Source organism: Eulemur rufifrons, chromosome 8, assembly GCF_041146395.1.
Source record: "Eulemur rufifrons isolate Redbay chromosome 8, OSU_ERuf_1, whole genome shotgun sequence".
NCBI lineage: Eukaryota > Metazoa > Chordata > Mammalia > Primates > Lemuridae > Eulemur > Eulemur rufifrons.
The window spans coordinates 125975664-125986655 of record NC_090990.1 but is presented as its reverse complement, the minus strand read 5'-3'; the positions used below and the strand labels follow the sequence as shown (position 1 = coordinate 125986655).

Genomic DNA, 10992 nt, shown 5'->3' with positions numbered 1-10992 from the left:
CATGACCCACCTTGGGGCAGAGAAATTCTATTTTCCATGAGCGTCTCTGGGGGAGAAACGGGGGTGAGAGACAGGAGGGCAGGAGGAAGGCAGAGAGGGACTTTGTTTCTGAGGTTGCTTCTGAGGACTTGCGATCGCTTTAGTTCAAAGTAGTCAGCATGCCAAAGCATCGTACTTTGGGGGGTCGTTTTCTGAACTCTAGCGCTGCAATCATGCTGAACGTCTCTATGGTACCCAAACAGCCCACCTTCTTTTACCCTTTATGGCCACGGTAGCGCAGAGGTTCATAGCAGAGACCTTGGAGTTAGGCTGCCTGCGTTGGTGCCTGTCACCACCGCTGAATAGGTGTGCAACCTCAGGTGAGTTACTTAGCCCTCTGTGTCTCATCTGTAAAATGAGAGTCATCATCGGATGAACCATGAGGAATAAGTGAGTAAATCGATATGAAGTGCTTAAAACCGTGCCTTGCACATTCAGCGCCCGGTCAAACGAGCTGCCATTATCGTGCCCTCTATTGTATTGCTCTTTCCCTCTCTGTACAGCTACCGTATCTCTCCTGATCCTTTCACAGCCGCCTGTGCGAAAACCACTCCAAATTCCAAAGACTGAGTTTATCCTCCCCCCTCTGTGCTTCCCTGGAGTTTTGTATAGAAAATCCTCACTTAACGTCACGGATGGGTTCTTGGAAACGGCAATGTCCAGTGAAATGATGCATAAAACAAAACCAATTTATTTCATCAACATGATAATGAAATGACAGTACATGGAAATGACATTATTGAAGGACCTGTTGGACATCATTTTGTTTAAAGTCCCAGTTTCTGCAAGCCTGTGGCTGACGTTCAGTGAGCACTCACTATACATACAAGTTTGTAATAACGGCCACTCGGCCTCGTGTTTCCCAGTTGGTACAGAGTCCTCCCCATGGGAGTGTGGGCGCCCGAAAGCACAAACCATTTCTGCTTTCTACTGAGGTCACCGGAGCCCAGAAGAATGTCTGGGACCCAGTGCGTGATAAATACGTGTGAAGTGATTCTCCATTCCGCAGAGTAGAAACTGATGAACCAGGCTTCAAACCGCTAACTCTGCTGGGCGGTCTCCCCGTTTCCGCCCTCTGCCCACTCACCTCGATCCCTTCATTCCCCCACCACAGTCAGAACGAGCTGATCCTGCCCCTCGTCTGCTCCAGGCCCGTCCACGGTTTTCCATGTGCTTTGAGGAAGCGCAGCCTCTTGACCGCAGCCTCCAAACCCTGCAGGATCTGGCTCCCACCTTGCTATTAACATCTCATTTCACTCCACACCCTCCTTGTTCTTGACTCACAAGCCTGCTGGCCGCCTTTTGTTCCTTCCCAATGTAGGTAAAGAACATTTGCACTTGCTCTTACTGCCATTTGGAATAGGGTCTCCTAGGCTCCTTGCCTTGCTTCCTCCTTCTCACCCATTAAGTCTCATTCCAAACTCCACCTCTTCAAAGGGGCCTTTCCTGACCACCTTGGCCAGAGAGCCCTTCCCCATCCAGGCTCTAGCACGTCTGCTGGCTATTTCTTCAGGGTCTTGGTCAAAATATAGAATTATCTTCTTTGTTTATTTTCTGGCTCCTTCTACCAGGATGAAAACCTCACTAGGATGGAGACTTTCTCTGCTTGTTCACCACGTGAAACGCAGCCCTTCAAACAGTACCTGGCACAGAGTCGGTGCTCCAAAGATAGGTTTTAAACAAGTGAGTAAAAAAAAAAAAAATAGATTTATTGAGAGCAAAGCTTTTCCAGACTGCCAGAATCATCCAGGAATGACAAATAATAGGCTAATAAAATGTGATGCTTTGTGCAGAGCAGAGAAGGTTGGAAGCTGTCAAGATGTTAGATGTGCCCGTCCTCACCTCCTCCACCGTCAGCAAGTGCCACGGTGAAAAACAGGCCAACTCTTGGGAAGCTTTTTCAAACCTTCCTTAAAGTATCAAGACTCCTAAGCAAGCAAGAAATCATAGTCAAGGAAGCGAGTGACTAGGGAAGGCCGGAACAGAGGAACGGGCTAACCGCAAAGTTTGAAAGACCCGCTGTCAGCAGAGAACCCGTGCGGAGAGGGCTGCGGCGGCTGCTGCTTTCACGGAGCAAAAGGAAATTGGGCAGAGCCGGTGCTCCTTGAATGACATGTAGAAAATTCATATTGGGTTATGTTATCTAGCGCATATAATCTAACAATAAAAATTATTTGCCTAGCACTTTACCGTTTAGAAATCTCTCTATGTACACAGTTTATCTCATTTGATAGGGCGTTTGAATGAAAGGACAGCACCGTGGAGAATGCACCAACCTGGAACCCAGAAACCTGGGCCCAGACCCAGCTCTGCCAGTAAGAAGCTGCGACCCTGGCCAGTCACCTTCCCCCTCTGGGTCTCTACTTCCTCTTTGGTAAAGTGAAGGCGTCAGGCTAGATTGTCTTTAGGGTCCCATTCAGCTCAGCTATGGCAGTGATTTATATTTAACTCCTGACTAATCAGGCTTCTCTTGTTCTGGGTCCAAGACAGAAAGTTCTTCTTGTGCATTTCAGGCATCAGGAAACCCTTCTGGGTCTTCACCGGTGTTCCTAAAGTCAGATCATTTGAGTGACCACTCTCTTATGTGCCCAGGTAAGCAAAGAAGACCCTGGTTCCTCTTTGAGGGATTTTCTCTCCCTGTTAATTATTCTCTCCTCTTTAATGCCTGTTCCGACTGGTGCATCTCCCTGGTCTCCCTCCCGTGGTCTGACGGCCCCACTCAAGTCACATGGGACTGCAGGCCCCTCCACACCCCACCCAAGGACGGCCGCCAGCTCTCACTGGTTCTGTGTGACAATTCAAGGAAAAGGTGCCCAGCAGCTAATCTTATAAATATCTCTATCTTCATGAAAGAAGGCCGGAGACTTTTTGCTGTAATTTAAATGCCTCTTCTGTAGATGATGGTTCCTCCACCCTTTTATATTCGCTATCTCCTCGCTCCGCTAGTCATGCCAGGGGACGGGGGTGGGTGGCACATATGGGCCTGGGACATATATAGGCACTGCTCTTTACCGTTTCTGTATTCTCAGTGCCTTTGTATCTCACTGAAACCCATCTGTTCTTCAGCTTCTCCACCATTTGATGCCTCTGTTTCTTCTACGTAAAATACAGCTCGCTGTAGCCTGTGATCGGGAATCTATTGGCTTTCAAAATAAAAGCTATTCTGGTCAAAGCAATTCATTTCCTCCTTCCACGCACAGCTTTCCTACCTGAAGAAGATTTCCCTATAACTCTGGTGTGAGTATTTGAGCTATGGCTGTAAGATGTGAAACACCTACACGATTCTTTAAGAATTCAGTCCATAAATGTTTATGCAAAAGATACTAATTGTCCAGGTATTCAGAAGCACCTTTGGGGCTGTGTATCTTTATGTTCAGTCTGCAGCCTGGTGATAGTCGAGGCAAATTGCATATTTTTCTACCTGCTTGCTCTCTCTCTTTCTCTCCCCCTCTCTTTTTCTTTCTTTTGAAATACAAATTTGGGACTTAGCATTACATAAGACATAAACCCGTTAGCTAATGAGAACTGGTGTCTATATTTGTTCATCTACTCCCTCCTCCGTCCTGAAGCTGCTATTTTAGGCTTTTTATAGGAGACAGGCAGGTACAGGAGAGGCTGTCAGCGCTGGCCCGGATTCTGATCTTAGCAAGGTTTCTAGAACAGCATTGCACATCTATTTTCCCTGGGCTAGGCTCGCTTTTCCACGCTGCTGCCGGCGTATAACCGTCTGCGGTCCAGCTGTTTCTCCCCAGCCCCTGTGCACGACAACCCAGTCGGCAACTTCTGCACATCACTGCCTGGAGACAGCAACCCTGCCCACTCCCTGCTGGAAATAGTGAGGCTGGGCTCATGGCCCACGTATAAAATGATGTTTCCAATCAAAGGAGGAAGTGGCTGGGAGTCAGCCCCCCAAAAAGCCCCTAGAACTTCTGCCGGCATCTTTCCTTCCAGCAGGTAACTTTTCCTGATGTTGTTTTTGCAGACAAATGCATAAACCCTATATTTTGCAGCACTGCAAGCTCTTTTTTCCCCTTCTCTAGTTGAAAACCCCAGACGTCGGTAGAGACATTATTATTATTTTTTTTTTCTCTCTGTATGTCTATTTTGCAGGAGGCTTTTCTCCGCGTGGTGCTCTGCCTGGCTGATGCGTCAGTGCCGTCCCCCCCATCTCACCCAGGCGCTGGGGGAGGGGAGGGAGGCGGGGAGCCGGCCCTGCAGAGCTGCCGCTGATTGGCTGCACGGTCCCGGCAGGGCCCTGCAGAGCTGCCCTCTGATTGGCTGCACGGTCCCGGCAGGGCCCTGCAGAGCTGCCCTCTGATTGGCTGCACGGTCCCGGCTGGGCCCTGCAGAGCTGCCCCCTGATTGGCTGCACGGTCCCGGCTGGGCCCTGCAGAGCTGCCCCCTGATTGGCTGCACGGTCCCGCTGGGCTATAAGAGGGACCCGCGGGCGCGGGCGGGGGAGACGCCCGAGGATCCCGGCAGCATCTTCCCGGAGACGAGGCCAGGTGCGCTCAAAGCAGCCCCGCAGCTCCTCCCGCCGCGATTCTTTCCTACCTGCGACTCCCACCCCGTCCGGACAAGATGTGCAAAGGGCTCGCAGGACTGCCGGCTTCCTGCTTGAGGAGGTAAGATTGTTTCCAGCCGCTAAACACGGTAAACTTTGGGGCAGACTTTCTCGGTTATTTACACGTCGCACTTACTAAGCTGGTTCTCTGGAATCAGAAACAATGTAGCCAGGAGAGCGACAGCTTCCTGGCTTTCTTCCAAAACCAGCTGGCTGCTGTGATTTAAGGAGTGCACTGCCCACATTTCAGTCCTTACGTGTTGCTTTATAGGACCTCAGTTTTGAGAACTGTTCTGATCTTTGAGTCAGGTCCTCTAACCAAGCTAATCAAAAAGTGGTATGAGGTTTTGGGCGACATAGAGGGATCTGGAATATCTCTATCTGTGATTACTGCCGTTATCTGAGCATCGCTTGAGTGGGTACAATTCCAGCCGTAGGGTTTCTGTAGTGTATTCGATCTGGTCTGGGGAAGATACACCAGAATGGGGTTTGGCGACAGCATCAGAAAGAAAATGCTTTCTGCACGGTGTTGCCCTATCTTCCACTCTCTATTCGTGTAAGCAAATGTTGAAACAAAATATGAGTTTCAAAGCAAGATCTCCCTTATCTCTCTGCCTCTAACTCTAGTTTTTAAAGCATCTTATAGGAGTGATGGTTGAGAAGTATTGATTATAACAAATCAGTTAAGGATTTTATGTAGGAGCACATCCTAAAAACATTGTTTTGTCAATGTACTCTCTTGATTTAAAAAAAAAAAAAAACCCTTAAAGCTATATGCTACTTATCTTTTTTTGGCTTTTTCAAAAGAGGTGTAAATAAATGCTTTCAGAGAATGCTTGCCTGTTTGCCAGTTGAAAATAAAATATGAAACTTGTGCCTATCGCATCACTTAATCTTGCAGTGAAAGGTAAAAATTCTCTCTAAAGCTATGCCACCTCCTCTCTCGTCTCCCTGCAAGTAGAAGTTACCTTAGATTTTAATTCGGAAATAGTTGCAGAAAGCAGAGTCTTACGTGTTACTGAAAAGTTTACCTTTAAAAAATTCTGTCATTCAGGAGTGTGGAAGTATTGACGGCTGCTTTAAAACGAAGCAGGCTGGTCCTTCAGTGCAAATGGGCTTAAAAGTAAAACAGAAGAGAAAGTGGAGGAGGAGGGTGTCACGGACAGGACCCGTGACGTAAGGGCCTCTCACTTTCACCATTAATTTCCTGCACGAAGTGAAGCAAATTGCTCCAAGCACCAGTTAACTTATACAACAAGACAAGAATGTTGGGAGAAAGTTACCTTCTGGTAAATATTTTGGAAGGCAGATAGCAGGCATTCCTGGAGCTTTGCCCTCAAAGAGTTCAGCAGCCAACGTAGGGGGCTAAACCCTGCATCAGCAGAGTGAGACGCTCTTCCCTTTCCTCGCTGGGAAATTGTCAATCATCGAGTCCAACCCCTTCACCACCAGTGCCTGAGACTCCAGAGGGGCCACCGACCCCTCAGGGTCACGTAGGTGGTGGGTGAGTGAGGACCAAATCCGAATTTCCTGCCTCTGGTGACTTCTGAAGTCGTTCTGGTTTCTATCTTTATGGCTGCTTTCTGTTATGCCATGTATTATAAGGGTGCTTGCTAAGCATACTTCCAACTCTTCACAAAATGACCCCGCCTTGTTCAATAATTGTCGGATTTCAGGCAGAGCTGGCACATGGGAATAGGAAATAATTTCTCTTTGGACTTTATGGTACACATACATCACCACCTTGGGATTACCTTAGCCTTCATGACTGTATCCGGCTATCACCAAGGAGGATTTTACATCCCCTGAGCAGTCACCAGTCAGGCGAGCAGTCTTGGAAGGGAGAGAAGACACTATCTAAGGGGAAGTTCAGGAGCATAATGGAATTCACATTATCTGGGAAAACCCCGTAGATAAGCCGCTAGTGTATAAGGAGCCATCCTAAAACGTCTTTATGTCTTTGTGTCTTTATCTTTACCCCCCCGAATAGGAACATCTGTTTATTTGTTTCTTTTAAAATGATATTTCTCTTTTTAAAGTATTTCTTGGCTTTTATTAAAAAGGAAGACGAAAGAGGGAGAGAGTTCTGCCAGAAGCTGGGGAAAGGGCCCCCTGTTCCGGCCACCCGCTAAACGGGGGCAGTGAGCGCAGCGCTCGGCTCTGATCAGACCCGCACTGGCTCGGCGATGACTGCCGCCTGCTTCCCCTGGTTGTTTTGAAGCCTCAAACGCCCTTCATGGTGTCTGTAAAAAGGGAACGCAGCAACGGCAGGAGATGCGCTAGAAACCAGCCTCGAGCAGCTCAGGCTTCGGGCTGAGCATGTGCGTCCCCCAGGCCAGGCTCCCCGTCCCTGCTGGGGCCGCAGACCTCAGGGTCCCCCGCGGGCCCCACAGCGTGACTGGCGCGGCCCCCCATATGGATGGCTGGAACTGAGCAGCCCTTTCCCTCCCCGAGGGACGTCTGCAGCCCCTCCGCCAGCAGGGAGACAGACGGGAACAGCAGCCACCTGCCAGAGGGGACGAGCAGCAAGGCTGTGTCACATTTTGCAGTTGCAGCTTGCTCTCCAGTTCCTAAAAACGACACCAAGAACTGTCAAGTTTTCAGTGTGGTTCTAGTGACGATACCAAAGCTGTTCCGTTGGTCAAAATTATGGGTGCATAGAAGAGGCTTCGGAGGTCAATGCAAGGGTCAGAGTTCCAGCGACAGACAGAGGAACCAGCAGGGTAACTCTGGCCTCCAGGCCTGGTAGCAAGTCATAGGCAGAACCAGAACAGGAGTCCTGTTTTCCTCCGAGCTCCTGCCAGCTCCAACTCCCATCCCTGAAATAAAGAGCCTCTGCCCCTGAGGCTCGCAATGGGCTCTTCAAGGTCTGTGACTAGGGTGTCTTTTAGAGAAAGCTGGTAGTAATTATTAATTCTCTTTTTTCCTTTTCTGTGCAGTGCAAAAGATATGAAACATCGGTTAGGCTTCCTGCTGCAGAAGTCTGATTCCTGCGAACATAATTCTTCCCACAGCAAGAAGGACAAAGTGGTTATTTGCCAGAGGTGAGAGAAAAGGACTTGGCAAAGATCCACCGAGGATTGACTATCTGACGGTAGAGACATTCTATGAGAAGAGAACCAAGTTATGCCCCAAGTTGAGGCAAATTTGGACCAAGACGACTTCCATTTTCATGGGGTCATAATTATATTAGGAATTTCTGTACATTTAGTGAAAAAAAAAACTGCCCTGATCAACAATAGATTCTGTGAGAAGAGAATGAAGTTATGCTCCAAGTTAAGGCAAATTTGGACCAAGACGACTTCCATTTTCATGGGGTCATAATTATATTAGGAATTTCCATACATTTAGTGAAAAAAAAAAAAACTGCCCTGATCAATAATAGATCTTATCATAAAGATAGAAAATAAAATCTCTGCATTATATTCAGGATCTTCAATTTCTTGGACCAATTTTGTATCATGGCCTTCAAATTATTCTTTTTCTCTGTAATTTTTCTAGAGTGAGCCAAGAGGAAGTCAAGAAATGGGCTGAATCACTGGAAAACCTGATTACCCATGAATGTAAGTCTGGCAGCCCCTACCCTGCCCCCAGGAGGAGGGGGACAAGGGCACTGTGGATAGGAAAGTTGTCTCACATTATGCTGCTCTAATAGAAACGGCAAAAAGGCCTGGGTTCCTTCTGACTTCCAGACTCAGGAAAACCTTTTGGTCTTATATCCAGTCTGTTCATAATTTTACCATGCCCTAGAGCTTTGTGATGTATAATGGAGAGTTCGTGCAGGAACCATGTGCAAAACCATCTCTCTCGTCACAAGGGAAAAGGACAGAGAGAAAAAATTCTAAATATTGAGATCTTCTTGCAAAATCAAGCCGAGTTTCTCCTTCCCAAACCCACCTTGCCAACTGATCGTTGTACAGGCATTTCAGAAACAAACTACTTTCTCGGAAGAGGCTTCCACCTCTGAGCAACAATCATCAGAGATCACTGGGGTCCACTAGATCCCACACACAGATTAGGGTTACCTAACCCCAAGCGACCCCCCAAAAAGGAGGTGATTGCTTGGACCCATGACTTTTCCCCCCAAGTGTGTCAACTTTACCTGAAATACAAGATCCAGGAGGCCAGCCAGTGCCATGACAACCGTGGTCCTTTCTCCTGTATCACAGGTGGGCTGGCAGCTTTCAAAGCTTTCCTGAAGTCTGAATACAGCGAGGAGAACATCGACTTCTGGATCAGCTGTGAGGAGTACAAGAAAATCAAATCACCATCTAAACTAAGTCCCAAGGCCAAAAAGATATATAATGAATTCATCTCAGTCCAGGCAACCAAAGAGGTAGGGTTTTTTTTTTTTTTTATTAATACACAAGAGTTGTACGTATTTATGAGGTGCATGTGATATTTTGATACATGCATAGAATGCGTAATGACCAAATCAGGGTAACTGGGATATCCATCACTTCAAACATTTATCATTTCTTTGTGTTGAGAACATTCCAAATCTTCCAATATTTTGAAATAGACATTAAACTATTGATAACTCTAGTCACTGTACTGTGCTATCAGACACTAGAATCCGTGTCTTCTAACCTTCTGACTATTCCTTCCACCCCTTAACCAACCTCTCCGAAGAGGTAGGTTTTTATGGCACAGAACTCTCTGGATCTTAGTGAAGGTTCCTAGAACAGTGAATTAGACTATTATAATCCTGACAACCCTAAACAAATCAACTGTTTTAGAAAAGCTCTTTCACTGACATGATTTACATAACCTCCTTCCATGAATTTTTCTGATTAATCTCCCAAATTTGTGAGAACGAACAAAGATATTGCTCTACCCACCCTGAAGCAGAATGAACCTTTTAAACTCTCTCACGGGTACCAGGGTGGAGCCCAATGTCCTTTCTGGTCCCTTTTTTTGGTCACTTCTGGAATATTGGAGGGTGCACAGTCTTTGTTGTTCATGCAAAGCGTGCAGCCTGCCGTCCTCAGCAGGGTGACGGTCTGATGCAGCCCTGACCTTTGCCCTCAGGTGAACCTGGACTCCTGCACCAGGGAGGAGACAAGCAGGAACATGCTGGAGCCCACGATCACCTGCTTTGACGAGGCACAGAAGAAGATTTTCAACCTAATGGAGAAGGATTCCTACCGCCGCTTCCTCAAGTCGCGATTCTATCTTGACCTGGCCCACCCTTCCAGCTGTGGGTCCGAGAAGCAGAAAGGAGCCAAGAGCTCCGCAGACTGTACCCCCCTGGTGCCGCAGTGCGCGTAATTCTCACTCGGGGGCAGGGGGCTCACACGCCAAGACTCTTCGCTCTGGGAAACCCGAGGCCAAATATTGATCTGTATTAAGCTCCAGTGCTTCACCCACATTGTAGCCTAACATTCAAGCTGCTGCCATGTGTGAGTCACGGCCGTCCATAAACTAGATTTAGTTTGGGTGTCTGAGTGTTCATCAGGGTGGGACCCCATTCTCGTCCAATGTTCCCAAGTTTCTTTTAGGGTGCCATGTGAGCAATTTCTCAGTAATGGCCTCGTGGGTCTGGATTTTCAAAGATCGTTGGCAATTCTCTCCTCCCAACAGCTTGACCTCAGATGGGTTGATCAGTACATTTCATGTGACACCCACGTCACATGTATTCCGTGAGCCAGCACTTTCTCCAGACTCCAGACGTTTAGAGGAGGTTGACCTATTCTATGTACATGTGTGTGTGCATGTATATATTTTATATATACACATACGCTCTCTGTGTGTACATACATATCGATGTTCGTGTATACGTGTGTGTGAGTGTAAGATGCAGGAGTACATGGGAAAGACCCTAGGTGCTCCCAACACGAGTGCATGCGTTTACGTACACGTCTGTTCTTTCATACCACATCGTAACAGGGCAGACTGAACTAACTACCGTGACAGCTAAGAGAGAAATGCTCACCTGCAGGAAGCTGAGTCTGCAAAACTCCGTGGGTCTTGCTGGAGAGGCATCCTAGGGACGTCATGCTTAATTTAACCACTGACAGCCTCCACCTTGAGCATGATTCTGAGGAGCAAATATCATAAAGACGCAGAGCTTTCTTAGGCTGGTTATCTCAAACGGCACTTTTGAGTCCCTAAGCTGCTGGCTTCCCTTCTCTGGGTGCTCAGGTCCTGCTTGTCGGCAACCGGGTTGGTACAGAGTTGGGAGACGGATGCTCGAGCTGAATGAAAAAATGCAATTCTGAAGGCCTTGCCAGCTATACCCACCATAAGTTATTAGCTGAGCAAGGGAACAGAATTTAAAGATCACTATTCTTATTTTCTATCCTTTTTTCTTCTCCTGATCAAGGTGCTCTTGTCACTTTTTTTTCCTCCTGAGAACCTTAGCCATCAGATGAGGCTCCTTAGTTCAT

At 47.5% G+C, this 10992-nt stretch overlaps 1 protein-coding gene across 2 annotated transcripts; it reads left to right on the top strand.

The window, feature by feature from the left end:
• The first annotated feature begins 4567 nt into the window (after positions 1-4567).
• Positions 4568-10303, top strand: RGS4 (regulator of G protein signaling 4). 2 transcript variants are annotated; one of them, XM_069479125.1, is made up of 5 exons: positions 4568-4664; positions 7543-7647; positions 8105-8166; positions 8773-8939; positions 9635-10303. In XM_069479125.1, the coding sequence occupies exons 1-5, from the start codon at positions 4621-4623 to the stop codon at positions 9872-9874; spliced, it is 618 nt and encodes a 205-aa protein (XP_069335226.1). In that variant the 5' UTR covers positions 4568-4620; the 3' UTR covers positions 9875-10303. The 2 variants fall into 2 exon arrangements, with proteins under 2 accessions (XP_069335226.1, XP_069335227.1); XM_069479126.1 differs by lacking the exon at positions 8773-8939 and having other exon boundaries at positions 9635-9763.
• The last annotated feature ends 689 nt before the right edge of the window (positions 10304-10992 follow it).

Coding starts and splice junctions, on each gene's coding strand:
- RGS4 (XM_069479125.1), top strand. CDS start 4,621: ATGTGCAAAGGGCTCGCAGGACTGCCGGCTTCCTGCTTGAGGAG. Junction 7,648..8,104: donor AAAGTGGTTATTTGCCAGAG/GTGAGAGAAAAG, acceptor TAATTTTTCTAG/AGTGAGCCAAGAGGAAGTCA. Junction 8,167..8,772: donor AAACCTGATTACCCATGAAT/GTAAGTCTGGCA, acceptor CCTGTATCACAG/GTGGGCTGGCAGCTTTCAAA.